At 43.1% G+C, this 17,479-nt stretch overlaps 1 protein-coding gene across 1 annotated transcript in view; it reads right to left on the minus strand.

The window, feature by feature from the left end:
- LOC126997274 (uncharacterized) overlaps positions 1-17,024 on the minus strand; it is a 37,486-nt gene extending 20,462 nt beyond the window's left edge. The window contains exons 1-2 of the mRNA XM_050858268.1: positions 17,021-17,024; positions 16,772-16,870 (exon numbers count right to left, since the gene is read on the minus strand). Coding sequence (XP_050714225.1) covers positions 16,772-16,870; positions 17,021-17,024 — 103 coding nt within the window. The remainder of the gene's footprint in view (positions 1-16,771; positions 16,871-17,020) is intronic.
- Between the last annotated feature and the right edge of the window lie 455 nt (positions 17,025-17,479).

Consider the following 17,479-nt stretch of genomic DNA (forward strand, 5'->3'; position numbering starts at 1 on the left):
AATTAGTCCGCACGTGTCTGGTGTTCACGAAGGGAAATAGCGAAATGGAGAACGCTAGATCGCTTTCTCTATCGTATCCTTTCTGTCTTTATTGATGTGTGAGATTGCATATTAAAAGGTGATATGTGTTAAAGGTACTGCTGACAGGAATTAAAAAGCTATATTGAAACACACTACGTCGCTTTACCTATTAAACCTGCTACCTATCAATGTCTATATCTTTTTTAATCCCAAGGAACACACTACATCGCCCTGCCTTTTAAATATGGTATCTATCAATGCCTATATCTATTTAGCCACATTGCAACACACTATATATCGAGCTTTCTATTATGTAATGCTACCTATCAATGTCTATATCTTTTCAATCACACTGGAACACACTACATGGCCCTACCTATTATATATGATACCCCTAACGCTTCCTTACATCTCTTTAGCCACAGCGTAACCTGCTATTTCGCCTACATCAACTACATCACCTATCATAATTGCTATCTATCAATTCCCTACACCTTTTCCACCTCATTGAAACATTCTACATCATCTGCAGCAACTACATCACCTGTTGTTCATGTTATCTATCAGTGTTTAATATTGTGACGTGTTTTGCCCCGATAGAAAGAGGGAGGGAGAGTCTACATCACTCCTCGCCCTTCGTCGGGAAAGAAAAAGAGAGCCGGAGCGTGTAAACAAACCCAGTCTTTGAACCGAACGCCGAGGGTCATAACGTGTTGTTTATGCGGCCTTCCGTCTCCCTCTGACTTTTAATTACGCCACCTAACGGCCTCTCCGCATGAAACCTGAGTCGCCGTTGTTCTGATATATCGTAAACAAACGTCTGACACTAGAATCACGGGAAAACGTTTGTGAAGTCTCCTTAAATCGGTGAAATACGTCCTTCTTTTTGCTTTTAATTAACCGAAGAATCTACATTATTCTTACACTTGTTCACACTATTCTTCTGTTATTCTCACTTCTGAATAATAAGTCTCGTGCTTTCGGTATATTACATTAGGTATTCCTCAAACCCAATGTAAAAATACGTGTCTCTATGCTCTTAACTAACCAAAGAGCCGTACTGCTTTACTCCTATATATGTTAACACTATTCTACTGCATTATTCTCACTTCTAAATAATAAATCTCGTGCTTTCGGTATATTACATTAGCTATTCCTCAAACCCAATGTAAAATACGTTTCTCTATGCTCTTAACCAACCAGACCGTACTGCTTTACTCCTACACATGTTACCTGAATAAGAAGACTCGTATTTTGGTACATTACGAAACTTATTCCTCAAACTCAAGGCAACACTACGTTTCACTTTGTTCTAAATCATCCAAGGAATCGTATAACTCTTTCCTTTTACGTCTTCACACATTGTACAACACTATTTCCTCTCTAGAATAAGATGAATCGAGTATATCATAATTATTCCTCATCCAGAATGTGCGAAAAAGCAGCTGTTCTCGATCTCACGAAGGCGGCGTAATTGAGCCGTCTCATTTTTCACCACAAGAAGAAATGAAAAAGAAGAAGACCGCGATCCGCACTATCTCACCCTTGAATCTTGCTTTGGTCTATATCACGTTGCTTACTAATTAGGTGCAAGAATATGAGAGAGCGAGCGAGTTCCCTGGAGTCCCATTGAGGGTATTAATCACGGTTTCTTTTAAGACTGTTGCTGCAAAGATGGAGGTGGTGGTGGTGGTGGTAGTGGTGATGGTGGTGGTGGCGCTGACGAGACCTTAAGTTATCTAATGCTGAGAAGACCTTTAATAATCTTCATGCTGACTTCGCCTTCCTCCTCCACACCACGCCTTCCAGAAACGAGAAGTCAGCGGGTACGGTTTTTATTTTTTTTTGGTATTCAGCAGGAAATAGAGGAAAAAATGGAAATTATAGAGAGGTTAGGTTCATGGCGCCCCTTCCTTCCTTTCCCCCAAACACACGAAAAAAAGGAAGATGGAAGATTTGAGTGAGTTCCGAGGAAAAAGAAAAAGAGGAAGAAGACGAAGAAAATGAGAGAAAGAAGAGATTATGGTGATGACACGAAAGGAAAAAAGGAAAAGATGGAAGATTTGAGTGAGTTCGAGGAAAATAAAAGAGGAAGAAGACGAAGAAAATGAGAGAAAGAAGAGATTACGATGATGACACGAGAAGGAAAAAGAGCAAAATGGAAGGTCAGAGAAAGTTCGAATATAAAGAAAATGAAGATGACGAAAAAAAGAAAGAAAAAAGAAAAAAAGGGATTATGATGACGAGGATACTAAAATTAAACAAAATAAAACAAAAAAATAACTAGAATATGTATGAAAATCTGTACCTTTACGTATGTATGAATATATGTATGTATGTATGTATGTATGTATGGATAAGTATAGTGCACCATTACAGTACAACCCAAAAAACAAAGCCAGACAACCACCAAGAGGATCAAAGAGGACAAAAAGTATATACGAGACTGTCTTTATTGTTTCACTCTGTACGACACGCGAGGGACCGGACGTGAGACGGGGGTGAGGGGGAAGGGGGGAGAGGAAGGGGTGAGGAGAGGAAGGGGGTAATGGAGGGGAAGGAGAGGGAATGTAGAGGGTAGGAAGAAGAGGGTGGGTGGGGATAAAAGGAAAGAAGGACGAAGGGAAGGGCGAAAGGGAGGGAATGGGGTACTGAATGGGGAGGAGGAGGGAGGAAAGGGAAGGAATAGGAGTGTAGAGGAAGGGGAGGAAGGGCAGAAGGAGTAATGGGAAGAGATAGGTGGAGGGGGCAAGTGAAGGGAACTGAAGGGAGGGAGTATATAAGGATGGATTGATAGGAAGGGGGAAGGGACAGGGATTGGAAGGGAAGGGGTAGAAGGGGGTGTTTGTAAAATTAATGAACGGTAGGTTTCTAATGCGTTAATCTGCATGAGAAAAAGAAACAGGGACGCAGGAAAGTGGTGGCGATAGCGTGATGGTCTAAGAAAGTGGGTCGGTCGGTCGGTCGGTGGGCAGCGCAGCACAGCACAGCGCAGCCCACTTGAAAAATATGTCGTGGCGTGTGTCGTGTACAAGGCGGGAGAAAAATACCCTCCTCCGTCATTGTCAGTGACATGATCCAGCGGTCGAGACTCCCATCTTGCCGCTCTCTTTTTTCTCTCCTCTCGTTTTTAATCAAGGACTCGAGCGCGGCGTGATTGTTGCGGTTTTTTTTTTATCCTCCGAGCGAGATGAAGAAGCGGAGATGAGGTAAGGATATGTGGGTATTTTTTTTTAGCACAATTTGTTTAATGAAGAAATAAATACATGTTTCTGCCCGCCCGCCTGTCTGTCTGTACACGTGTTTTGAGGTTGTTATCTTGAAAAATGGTGAGTGATGATGCAGTGAGAGGGAAAAACACTGATAGAAAAAGATGATTATTTACGTGCTTAGTATTTTTTAGCACATTTTGTTTAATGAAGAAATGAATATATGCTTCTGCTTTCTCATTTCTATTTTTTTTTATCATCCTCATCCTCATCGTCCTCCTCCTCCGCTTCCTCTTTCCTCCCTCATTCTCCTCCTCCTCCTCCTCCGCTTCCTTTCCATTTCCTGTTTTATATCATGCTCATCGTCTTCCTCCTCCTCTTCTTCCTCTTTCCTCCCTCATTCTCCACCTCCTCCTCCTCTTCTATCTCTTCTTCCTCCTCCTCTTCTTCCTCTTTATCCGCCTGTCCACACATATTTCGTGGTGGAGTTATCTTGAAAAATTGGCAAGTGTTGATATCGTGAGAGGGAGGATTCACAAATAAACAATGGAAATGATGTGTGGTTAGGTTTTTACACTTTGTTTGATGAGTAAATACATATATATCATCCACCCGTCCGCATATTTTGAGGGGGGGTTATCTTGGAAAATGTTTAGCGAATTTTAACGCCGTGAGAGGGAGGATATGTATAGACAGACGAAGCGTTGAAGATAGAAAGTTAAAGAAGTCTATATTGCATTTGTTTTTTGCCTTCGTACATTCAAATTAAGTTCGGCTTGAAGTTTCCTTAGACTTTCTTGAAAAGGATCGCAAGATGAACGAAGATCTGAGAAAGTATGGAATATGAGTCTGTTTTTATATCCTTTCCTTATCTATCTGTCTATTTGTTTCTCTTTCATCAATGCTTCTTTTTCTCTGGGTATCTTCCTTTCAATCTCTCTCTCTCTCTCTCTCTCTCTCTCTCTCTCTCTCTCTCTCTCTCTCTCTCTCTCTCTCTCTCTCTCTCTCTCTCTCTCTCTCTCTGTCTGTGTTTGTGTGTGTGTGTGTGTGTGTGTGTGTGTGTGTGTGTGTGTGTGTGTGTGTGTGTGTGTATGGGTGTGTGTGGGTGTGTATGTCTACGTGTGTGTGTATGTATTCATCCCATGGACGTTGTATTGAATAAACTTTAATCTAATATCTGGCTTAGCTATAAAAAAATAAACTGCGAGGGACTTGAAAATGGAATACCCCGAATCCAATCTGCGGATAAGCAAAGGGAATTAGGGAACGGTTTGCCGGCGGGTTATTGGGGCAGCGCGATGGACGGGGAGGCGACGGGGTTTGTGGAGCAAGACACGAGTACGGATTAACGTGGCGCGCGACACAAGCTCTTCAGAAACCCATCGACCTTTTATACTCGATCAAGAACGCTAAAAGGGGAGAGTTGACGTGATAAAGAAATAGATAATGAGTTGACGTGATGAAGAACTAGATAACGAACAGCGGACGAGGAGAGGCGACGTGGTTTGCGAAGCGAGACACGAGTACGGATTAACTTGGCGCGCAACACAAGCTCTTCAGAAACCCATCGAGCTTTTGCACTCGATCAAGAACGCGAAACGAAGAGAGAAGAAATAATACTTGACCGTTTGTGAAAAGAACCTGATATATGATACTGGACGGTTCTTCTCGTCTTTAAATGTTCTTATCTATTTCCATTTCTTACTTAGTTATCAGTTTAAGCATTTATTAATCTAAGAGAAGAGAGGAAATGAAACAGTTCAGCGTTATGAAAAGGATTTGTATATGACGGACGAAGCTACCTTTGACTAATGATCTACCCAAGTTATTTATCTTAGGAAAGAGAGAGATAATTAAACGGATGCTGCTTATAAAAAAAGGTCTATATTGATAATGGACGATCCAACCTATCTATCTGTCTGACTGTCTAACAACCTACCAGTGTATTTATCTATCTATAAGCAGAAACATACATAGATATACAGACTCACACATCCATACATCCATCTGTCTCACTCGCCGTTTGATCGTAACACGCTGAGGGAGTCCCCGACACATTGGAACAAACAAGCGGAGTCTAGTCGATAAATATAGGCTCGGAAAAGCGGCAGGAACGAGGAGTAATTAAATATCAACAACGTGCAAGTGAATCTTTTGGTCGCGGCCATACTGAACACACACACACACACACACACACACACACACACACACACACACACACATACAGCCCTCTATATACATCGGGGAACGGCTCCAGTCCGGGACCAAATTCAGTTTCACAATTCATATGTTGCAGCAAACACTTTCTCGTCTCTCTCTCTCTCTCTCTCTCTCTCTCTCTCTCTCTCTCTCTCTCTCTCTCTCTCTCTCTCTCTCTCTCTCTCTCTCTCTCTCTCTCTCTCTCTCTCTCTCTCTCTCTCTCTCTCTCTCTCTCTCTCTCTCCACACGCAGACACACATGAAGCTGGTTGCATTTCACTCTCACGAATTCCTAATGTAATATATATGCATTTTACACTGTGGACTCAGATTTTTCATGGCGTTTTAGTGTTTTTACGTTACTGTTATATTCACTCGTAAACTCATTCGTCATTTCATCTACTCAGTCACTTCACTACTCGTTATGGACTCGTCGTATACTCTGTTCATTCTTTCCTCTTATTTTCTCTCTTATCATCAGTATTAACGTTAAAGTAGAGAGGGAGAGCGTGCCGTGAGCTTTTCTGTCTACGTGGCATTATTTACACCTCTCTGTCCCTCTCTCTCTCTAGTAACCCGAGGCTCAGCAAATATAGCGCGTGTTTCCCTGCTGTATGTCTCTCCCCGATGATGAGAAAAGTCCTTGTTTATGCGCGGTGCTGCAGAGCGTTTGAGATCTGTTTGCCTCACGCAGCTCTGGGCGAGAGAGTTTACGAAGGCTTATGAAGATTTTAAAACGGCTATCTCTAACGAACAGGGATTTTCGGCTCGCACTGATAAATATAGGAAAAAAAGAGTTCAGGGACCATATTCTCAAACGCTTCGCCGGCACACACTCACATTTGCAAGGGTTTGTGTTGGGGTTTTGGGCATTTCCAGAGGTAGTTTTATGACGCCGGTGGTAGTTTGACCTTTCTTCTGTGTCGTGAACGTGAAAAACACTTATGAACACCCGATTAATCTTCTCTTCGGCCTCTGGAAATAGCTCACGTGGGAGGTGGACCCTTCTGAGAATAGTGAGATGAAAGAAAAACAAATATACCTTGCTCGCCAAGCCCTCGGAGTGGACGTCATAAGCCTGTGAAGCATTTTAACGCTTTCCCGCGGTGTAATGAGGGAGCTTTGTTTCCTTTTCTTTTATCTCGATCCACGTTCACATATTTCAGCACCAAAAGCCGCTTGCGCTGGAGACTTTTACATATCAGCACTTTTTTTTAACTCCACCAGCAAAGGAAATAGATGGATGGGTTCAATCGGCTTCACAGTAAAACAGAAAAACAAGTTAATTTTCACGCAGTGTAGAGCCGAGCTGTTTTCTAACCCTGAGCAGACTAAAAGTGACGTAACTGGCGGTATAAGAGAACATGTGACGTGGGTTTGGTGACGGTGACCTTGAGGAGAGGCAGATAGGGATGAAGTGACGTGGGTAGGAAGACTAACAGGCGGCAAAACAGGACAAGGCAGGATAAAACCGTCGACTTGTTTCCTAACCCTGGACTGACTAAGCGACGTAACTGACGGTATAGGTGAACATCTGACGTGTGTTTGGTGACGGTGAACTTGAGGGACCGCAGACAGGGATGGAGTGACGTGGGTAGAAAGAGTAACAGGCAACAAGACAGGACGAGGCAACCAGGAGCAGAGAATTTTGTGAGTCCGCCAGTTGCAGGACTTGTTAGGAATCTTGTTTCAACGGTATTTTTCGATGCATGTGTTGGTTCGGCCTCCCTCAGCCTCCTCGGCCTTGGCATGTGCGCACTGGAGGGTGAACTGAAGGATTTCCTGCCTCCGCAAATTCTGAAGGTATTCCGCAACGCGTGCCAAACGTTTTGTGGGATAGAGATCAATTCCTTATCGAACCAAAAGCGTTTCAATAATCTCTTTGGTATGTACCTCTACTGGCCATTATCAGAAGTGTTGAAATATTGAAACACTCGCTTAAGACCTTCCTCCAACATGTATCAAACGTGTCGTAGAATAGCCATCAATTCTTCATCTAACCAGAAGCGTCTAGACAGAATCCTGGGTACGTATCTCTTCATGCAGAGGCAAAACACCATTATCAGGAGCGCTAAAATATTGAAACACCCACTTAAGTCTTGCCTCAAAACAAAAAAAAACAGCGTTCATTGGTAAGCTGCTGCCAATAATGTCGATAAAATTGCACGCTCTCGGAAACGCAAAATCCTCACTCTTCAGCGTGTGTATCTTCCACTCAAAAGATGCAACACTTAATGAAAAAAAACCCCGCCCCATAAAACTTTCCTTGAAAATGGAGCTTAATTGGGCTCGGCGAAGCATCGAGACGAGAGGGAGAAAAAGGAATATGCATTTTATATCGACATTGATTTTAAAGATTGTTTGTGTAAAAGGGGGGGGGGGGGTATTGGTGGGTGGGTGTGAGGGCGGTTGTGTGTGTGTGTGTGTGTGTGTGTGTGTGTGTGTGTGTGTGTGTGTGTGTGTGTGTGTTTGATCTTGCTGCCCTGGACAACCTCACGTCTCCTGAATGACTTTCCCAGTGAGAGGTGAGGGAGTAGTAATTAGTAACTTAAATTTTAGAGGCAGATTCATTTTCTAGCTAGTTCTAGAAGTAACGAAGGTCTCCCCTCTTTCCCGCCAGCTCGCCCAAACGAAGCCATCATTACTGCTTGCGGATAGCGTTTTCCTCCCTCCACGCGCCGCTCATCACCTTTCCTCTGTCCCCGGCGTTCCCAAGGGCACAAAGGGCATCATTTCTCCTCATCCCGTATCTCCTGTCAGCGCGAGACGAAGCCATCATTATCGCTTGCTGCATGCGAGTGTCCATCATCCTCACAGTGTTCCCAGCGTTCACAATAGCGCACGAGGATATCAACAATGCTCCCCACCGCTGCCCATTAGCCTTCCCCTGAGCAGCGGCTGACAAATACAATCCCTCATTGATTACGTGTGCTTTAAGGGGGCCAACGTAGCACACACTTTGTTAGGCCCTCAAGGCGCCGAAGACCCTCCCTCAGCTTCTCTCCGGCCTGTTGTTCTGCCGTGTCTGAGCCTCCACGGTCGGCAGGGTCCAAGGGGATTGCCTTCGGGATTGGCTATTAGTGTCTCCCCGGCCTTCGTGAGTCATTGGAGCTCCAAGGTCACGCTGCGTCCCTTCAGCTATCGTTATCAAAGCGGCGACAACCTACGACGTTATGAATTCGAGACGCTGTGTCCTCGGCCTCAAGGTTAATGGGGGCGAGGTGATGCGACGTGTGTTTGACTTTATAGACATTTAAAAAAGGATAATAGATACGACTTTAAAGACTGATGGCGAGGAAAGGCGGTGGCATATATGTTTTACTACGAAATGATTTAAATGTGTGTAGTATTTGCATGTGGAGAGAAAGGAAAACAAAATAATTACCGTGTCTTATTACCAAGATTAAGCGGCAGAGTTTGTGTGTATATTCTAAAAAGATACACGAGGGTAAAACTGAACCATGAACAACTTTTATGTATATTCAGAATGCAAACTGATGCTTACGGTTATTATACAGCTCACTAGTAAACGCTTATCACTCTATTCATTCACTCTCTCTTTCCCACTCATTCACACACATGAGTAGCAGAGTGATCATGGAGTAGTGCCGCGCTTAACAGTTGGTCTATGCGCGTGTTAACTGGCCTCGCATCACTGCCGCCGAGAGTTTAGTACCGCGTTGGCGCTGAATGGCGGGGCATTTGTCACGCCGTGTTGGTACTGCCGGGGCGGGATATGGCTCATTTGTACTGTACACGTCCGTCATTCTGCTGTGTGTGTGTGTGTGTGTGTGTGTGTGTGTGTGTGTGTGTGTGTGTGTGTGTGTGTGTGTGTGTGTGTGTGTGTGTGTGTGTGTGTGTGTGTGTGTGGATGTTCCTGTGCCTGTGTGTGTGCCTGTGTGTGTGTTCGAGTATGTGTGTGTGCCTGTATGTTAGTGTGTCTATGTGTGTGTTAGGATATTCCCCAGAAGATCTACCTGCCTACATATAACAAGTCTCGTGAACCCTTTATATGCTATCAACCGTCCCTGTCCATGTATCTATCTAGCTAATCTTTGTTTCTAGCTTTTAATCATATTTTAAGGACCATATGACTGCTGTGTTTCCTTGCTCTAGTAATCCACGAGCCAAAATAAATGACTTTCCTATATTTAACTCTCTCTCGCCTCTTCGTACTACTGTATTGAAAGCTGCATGACTTCTGTGATTGTTAATTCCTCTTAGCCACGACCCCAAATAACTGACACTTTTATCATTCTCTCTCTCTCTTTTCTTTACGTTACTGTATTGAAATTTGTATGAAAGCTATGTTGGCTCGTTCTAATAATCCACTGACACATAATTCTCTCTCTCCCGTCGTCATTTTACCGTACTGAACGCTATAACGGGGACATAACCACGTAACGCCAACCTTCATCTGGTTCTGTTTAAGCCAACCCGCCCCTGACCTCAGCCCCGCACGTCATCAGTCTAAAATAGTTTTCGCTTGACGATATTGCAGCGCTGGGGGGTGTTGCTTCGGCTTGGTGGAAACCCTCGTGTTGAAAGGGACTCGAACACTTTGGTGGTATTTTCGTAATTACCATCTCGGGAGCAGGGATTTAGCAGCTAACGACGGCCTTCACGCGAGGAACTTGCGGCCTCGCGGGAGAATATGCGCGAAGTTTAGTTTTCCATCAGCAAGTGGGAACAGAATCCGCTCCCATAAGAAGAAATCACGTCGTTCATTACCTCGATGCTTTTTTGTTTTTTTTCTCATGTCTTTCGAGAATTGAAGTTATCCGAGGAAAAGTTGCGTTTTACTTCAGTGCAAAGGTACGATATATATGTTAATGAAGCCCGCATGTACCTCTCTCTCTCTCTCTCACACACACACACAGACACACACACACGCACTGTTCATTATATCGCTTTCCTGATGAGCTGTTTCCTTCACTTCGCTGTATATTAAAAAGTTATTGGAGATGAATGTACAAAGACACGATTTATGAGAATATGGTGATCGGTCTTCCATATAATTACAACTAAGTCTAAATTGCAGAATACATCCTTTATGAAAACTACACGCACATCAAGGTAACATAACACTCAGACAAAACAACGATATCTTCCAAGTTTTAACATACAACCCACATAAAAACAAAGTAAATCTCCTATGCAAAGTATGCCCACCTACATCATGAAAAATACTCAATAGATCTTCCATGAAAGCTACACACTCATGTACGTAACTTAACTCTCAAACTAAACTACGACCTCTTCAAGTTTTAACATACCACTCACATTAAAACAAAATATATCTCGCTTGCACACCGACATACATCAAGCAAGATAAAACGGCGTAAGAACCTGCAAGGATTCAACGTGGGTTTTTAAGTTTACCCAGCGAAGCCAAGCAGTGGGAGATGGCAACACTGGCGGGCACTTAATATTCAGGGCAGCCCACAATGCAACGTAAGCGGCGCGGTCGTGGCTCAAATAAAATAGCAAGACCCACTTTTACCTTCTCTACAGTGCCTCAAGACTATCTATTCTACGAGGGCTTCTTTCAAGAGGCGGAGATAGAGGAGAGAGGAAGGGAGAGTGAGGAGAGGAATATGTTGTGGTACCTCTTACTATTCATGTTGCTTTGTATGTGTACTTGTGTATGTATGGGGTTAGTGTACGTAGTGGAGTGGCTGTGTATGTATGTATCTGTATATCTTTAGAGTGTGTGTGTGTGTGTGTGTGTTTTTCCGTTTGTGTTTGTGCGTGTGTGTGTGTGTGTGTGTGTGTGTGTGTGTGTGTGTGTGTGTGTGTGTGTGTGTGTGTGTGTGTGTGTGTGTGTGTTTGCCTCGGGGGGCGGCTTTCTCGATTGAATCATTTATAATGGCCGGAGTCGCAGATCTGATTGCTTTTTTCCAATGGGGTTTCGATTTCTTTCTGCTTCGTAATGAGATATGCCGTCACCGAGGTTAAAGGGGCGCTGCGAGGACACACACACACACACACACACACACACACACACACACAAACAGACGCGGTGATTAGTGGAGTGGTGGAGTGACTCGGGAAGGGAGGAAGGAAGGAAGGAAGGAAGGGAGAGAGGTCGTGATGCACCCTCCTCGTCTCTTAAGCGACTGCGGACTGTAATACATCAGAGGCTTCCTTCATGGCTATCACTGCATCCTGCCGCCTACACCCTCGAGACACGCACGCCACCGCACGCAGTCACACATCCTTCCTCCCCCTCCCCACGGACTCCTTTCTTATATCAAGGGTATAGTGAGAAGAGAAGGTTAGTGTTGAGGGTACAGGTGGGGGAGAAGGAGAGACGGTAGAGGTGTATAGTTGTATGGCGTAGGCTCGTTAATTGTCCTGATGTAGTTATTGTCCCCACCATCCCCCCCCCCCCTGACACAAATACCACCCCTCACACAGACACACCAAGACCACACCACCTAGAACTCTTCCTACCATCAACACCGTATATATATCAACACTCCCACAATGCTAGATCACCCCAAACATAAGGTACAGAATATCACCTCAGCACACATTCATACCACACCGCCACCCACCAACATAGTCTCAGAGCAACACCAGGAACTCAGCAACACCGCAGCACCAATACCACCAGCAATAGCACCTTACACGCATCCTCAACACAGTAAATGCAACAAAATGAGCAACAAGAACAACTACAACACTAATAGCAACGCCAACACTCCTCTCTTCCCGGTCTCTTCCTCTCCCTACCACCATTAACAGCACCACCACCACCACCACCTCCACCACGACCACCACCAGCACCACCATCACTTACAGCCAGCACCCTAACGCCCTTTGTCTTCATCACGCCTCTCCACCTGCACTTACACGCCCAAGTACCTGCGTGAAACAACACCTGCGCTGCAATTAAAATCAACGCATTGCACCAAATAAAACGCATTACCCGCGCTCTCTCTCCCTCCCCCCCTCTCTCTCTCTTTCACCCTGACCCTCTTAGCAAACTTTCACAGGTGCAATAACGCTCCTCTCCTGAAAACAACAACTACCCTACTAAGGAATCTCTTTTAGCCTCTTAGCGAAAGTTCAGAACCTTTATACGCTCTTCCAGGCCGGTATAAAAGAACACTCGGCTTCTCGACACGGGTTCTAATGCCTAATTTCCGCACGAGAGGACAAACATTGGCTGTAAACGTGAATGGACGGTATTAGGGCGACAGGGACCCGGAAAAATGGTTAATCTTTTGTAATATTATCGCTGTGCCAGGCTGTTACGTCCCCCTCCTCTCCTCCCGGACGGATGCATCAGTGCCTACTCATTGCCCTCACAGTTTAATCCAATAACTGACATCACGTGAACCTCGGAAATTAATTAATACTGTTTTTAACAATCCATTACTCTTGTACGCGATTTTCACAGGCTTATCCGGGCAGCAGCAGGGGCTAAACCGGTACTTTTAACACACATACACACTCATACAACTTCTCCCCCACACACATATACACAAACATATTCAATTTTCCTTATATAGTATCTTGAAATGATGACCTACAACTTAATAGCTTTCTTCTCCTATTGTTATTTTCCTTCTCTTCCTCCTCCTCCTCCTCTTTTTCTTTCTCTTTTCCTCTCCTTCTGTCATAAGTAATTCATTGTCCTCATAAACTATCTTGAAATGACGACCCACAACATAGTAATTTAATATTTCCTCTTATTCTCTCTCCTCCTTCGTCTCCTTCCTCCTCCTCCTCCTCCTCCTCTTCTTTCTCTTTTCCTCTCCTTCTGTCATAAGTAATTCATTGTCCTCATAAACTATCTTGAAATGACGACCCACAACATAGCAATTTCCTTTTTCCTTCTATTCTCTCTCCTCCTTCTTCTCCTTCCTCCTCCTCCTCCTCCTCCTCCTCTTCTTCTATCTCTTCTCCTCTCCTTCTGTCATAAGTAATTCATTGTCCTCATAAACTATCTTGGAATGACGACCCACAACATAGCAATTTAATTTTTCCTCTTATTCTCTCTCCTCCTTCGTCTCCCTCCTTCTCCTTTTCCTTCTGTCCCTCTTTTAAACTTTCTTGAAATGACGCCTCACAACTTAGTAACTTTCTTCTTCCTTATCTTCTCCTCTTCCTCCTCTTCCTCCTCTTCCTCCATCCTCCAATTTATGACCTCGATGACCACCTCCTCGACGGGCTGATTTCCATGGTCATGTCATCGGGTCGTTCCTGCCACGGTGACTTAATCTACTGATGCAGCTATGATTACCGGGGACCTCTTTATTCTCTCTCTCTCTCTCTCTCTCTCTCTCTCTCTCTCTCTCTCTCTCTCTCTCATTTTATTTCTCTTTTTCTTCTCACTTTCCCATAAACTTCATCGTTGTCGTTTTTTTTTCTTTTCTTTCTCACCATATTTATTTTTTTCTCTAATTCTTCCTTTCTTTCTCACTCCATTATTCACTTATTTTTACCTTTTCCTCATTTTCTACCTCTCCTTATTTATACTTTCCCTTATACTCTTCTATACCCTCTCCTCCCTCTTCTGGTATCTATTCCCTATACTTCTTTACTCTTACGTATGTTAAACCTCCTCTTCTGCTCTTAAAGATTCCCTAAACTTGTCTTTCTACTCCTTCCTATATGATTCACACTTGCTAACTCTCTTTCTCGGTCCTATCTACCTCTTTTCATTATACTAACTCATATTTACTCACTATACTCATTCCCTTACAACCGTCAATCTCTACAAACCTCACCAGCTCAGCCCTTTCCTCTGCCCTTGAATCAACCCCCCCTTTCTCTCTCTGGTCGTACCTGGAATCTCTCTCTCTCTCTCTCTTTGGTCTTATCTGAAACCTCTCTGTCCCTGGTCGTATGTGAAACCCCTCTCTCTGGCCGTATCTAGAAACTGTCTCTCTATCTGGTCATATCTGGAAGCTTTGCCAAATCTAATTCATAGCCGAAAATTGCTCTCTTGTTCGGAGTTATATGAATGCCGCTGAATGATTGCTCGTACACATGGGCGGCTACAAAGCACTCCTCTGCAGCTACAAACGGGCGAGGGAATACCAACCTCTGAGGCTTTGTTTTTATGTATTGGAGCGTGGCCATCGTTGCGTAGGGACCTTGCTTGGCCAGATGGAGTATTCGTTAACAGGGAAATATTAGAAGTGAAGGTTGATTAAAAGGAAAACAATGTGAAACGAGAAACAAATGAAGGTAGACTTGATATGATGCTTCGGAATATAGTTTCTTAGGTGGTTTATACTCTTTACCATTAACAAAATATATATAAAGGGGAGGTTAGTTAAAAATAAAGCATTATTAAACGAGAAAAAGTTTACTGAAGGCTTGATATGTGTAGGTATATAGCTCCTCAGGGTGTTGACGCATTTTTCATTAACAAAATATAAATACTTTTCTATTTCTATTTGTCAGCGTCGTTTTACTCTTTCTTCCTATACTCTTTTATTCATCATCCCTAGTTACTCTCTTTCTGCCTCTCGTGTACTTGTTTCCTTCATTATTTTATACACTGACATTCATTTTCAACAACTACACACTATTCCACTTCTATTTGTTTCAACCTCACTTTGATTTTGCGTTACTCTTCCATTATCAATCTTTAGTTACTCTCTATCAGCGTCTCATGTACTTCTTTCCTTCATTATTTTATACACTGACTCTCTTTTTAATCAACTACATCCTATTCAGCTTTTATTCATTTCAACCTCACTTTGATTTTGCGTTAGTCTTTCATTATCCATCCTTAGGTACTCTCATTCAGCTTCTCATGTACTTCTTTCCTTCGCTCCTTTATACATCAACTCTCTTTTTAGCCAACTATATACATCTTATTCAACTTCTATTTAGTTTAATTTAACTTCACTTTAGTTTTGCGTTTCTCTTAAATTATTCACCCTTAGTTGCTCTCTTTCAGCGTCTCATGTACTTCTTTCCTTCATTACTATATACACTAACTCTCTTTAAAGCCAACTACATCCTATTCCACTTCTGTTTGTTTCAGCCTCACTTCTATCTCGCTATACTCTTTCATCTTCCATCGTTACTCACACTATCAGCCTCTCATGTACGTCCAATCCTTCATTACTTTGTACACTCTCTTTTTAGCCAGGTACATCCTAATCCACTTCTATTTGTTTCAACCTTACTTCGATGTCGCTCTCGCCATCAAAGTTCCTCTCCACCCGACTTTCACATCGAACTCTAATTGCTCTGTCTCACTTCACCCCTTCACCCTCGGGCTCTCAATCCCTCTCCCTCCCTCTCTGGCGTTCCCCTTCTCTCCCCTCTGACAGTCCCCAATAAAAATAGTAATTCCGCAGTAGCAAGAGTATCATGGGCCCAACTCTATGAACAAACACGTAGTTATATACATAATACAGTGTTAATGCCGCTTGTGTCGCTCTGGCCTACGTATATTTACAGGGAAATGATCTAGTTGTGCATCTCTATTTATCAGACTTTATGCAAATGTGAGCTGGAAATGCGAGGGTGTGAGCGAATTGGTGTGTGTGTGTGTGTGTGTGTGTGTGTGTGTGTGTGTGTGTGTGTGTGTGTGTGTGTGGAGGGGTGTGTGAGGGGGGAGGTTGTGTGTGTGGGGGAGGGTTTATGTGTGTGTCTGGGGGAGAATTGTGTGCGTGTGTGGGGAGGTGAGGGGTTGTGTGTGTTTGTGGGTTGTATGTGTGTGTGGGTGGGGAAGTGTGGGTGCTTGTGCGTGCGTGTGTGTGTGCGTTATGTATGTTTGTATGCGTAGTGTGATGTCGGTCTATGTAAATAAGTCCAATTCTGCTTAATTTTCTTTTTTTTCTTCTCTTTTTTCCTTTTTTTCAGCAACGTTGCAACTCTTATTATGCAAATTCTGAACTGTGAATCACCTCTGGCTTCTTTTGCTGCTGGATTTTCTTTATTTCTTTATAGTTTTCAGAGATCCCAGTTGATTTATAAACACTTGAATAAAAATACCTAACAATAAAATGAAAAGTCAAGCAATGATGATTAAAATAATGGCAATAACAATAAGGATATACATAAACTTGTTCTCTAAAGTCAAAACAAACATATATATATACACAAGCAAAATCATTTTATCTCTCTATTTATTTATTTTCCTATCTGTCTATCTATCTCTATCTCCATTTCCCCCTTCCTCCCTTCCCCTTCACAAACACTGAAAGGACAACAAACGTAAAACATATACATTTACAAACAATTAATTAAAACTCTCTATCTCTTTATTTATCTACCATTTTTCTTTCTATCATTCTCTCTCGCTCTTTTTCCCTCCCTTCTCGCTCGAACACGTAAACTGGACGACTAAAAACGACAAATCCTCACCTTGTTCTATGGCGTAGCGGTTCCTGTCGTCTGTGTCTGCGTCGCTCGTGTGTTCACCGCCCACCTTCGGCCACTCCTCGCTCCAGCCGCCTCCTGCCCCTGCAAGAACACACGACCGTCAGGAGGAGAAAGACAACCACTCACTTAAGATATCCACGCACTTACCTATCTTAGTTTAGCTACTTAAAATACTTACAGGTACACATATATTTGGGCCAGATAAATATACTAACACACATACACACTTACACATCTACACATACACATATACCTACACACGTATGCTCGCGTTACATACAGGTAAGTACAGGAATCTTTCCAGCTTTACTTTATATAATTGTTCTAGTCTTTGTGATAGTTTCCCTCATTATCAGGAAGAGCTTAACCTCCCCTTCTCTCTCCCTTCCCCTCGAGGCTTATACATATATACATATACATACACATACACATATTCGTACTACAGCATAAGGTTGAGTGGTATAATCTTCGTCTTATTTCCTCTTATCATCATTCTTCTTATGCTGTCAGATTTTTTATGGTGTCTCGTTTCTATTGTTTTTTTTACCCTCTTTCCTCTATTTTTTATTCGTAACATCATTTTCATCGTCATCAACGTCGTCATCTTCTTCGTTCTCTGTTTATTCGCTTCTGTCCTTCTCTCGTTCTTTCCCTCGCATTTTTCTTTTTTATGGTCATCATATTCCGGGT

The sequence above is a fragment of the Eriocheir sinensis genome, chromosome 12 (assembly GCF_024679095.1).
Source record: "Eriocheir sinensis breed Jianghai 21 chromosome 12, ASM2467909v1, whole genome shotgun sequence".
NCBI lineage: Eukaryota > Metazoa > Arthropoda > Malacostraca > Decapoda > Varunidae > Eriocheir > Eriocheir sinensis.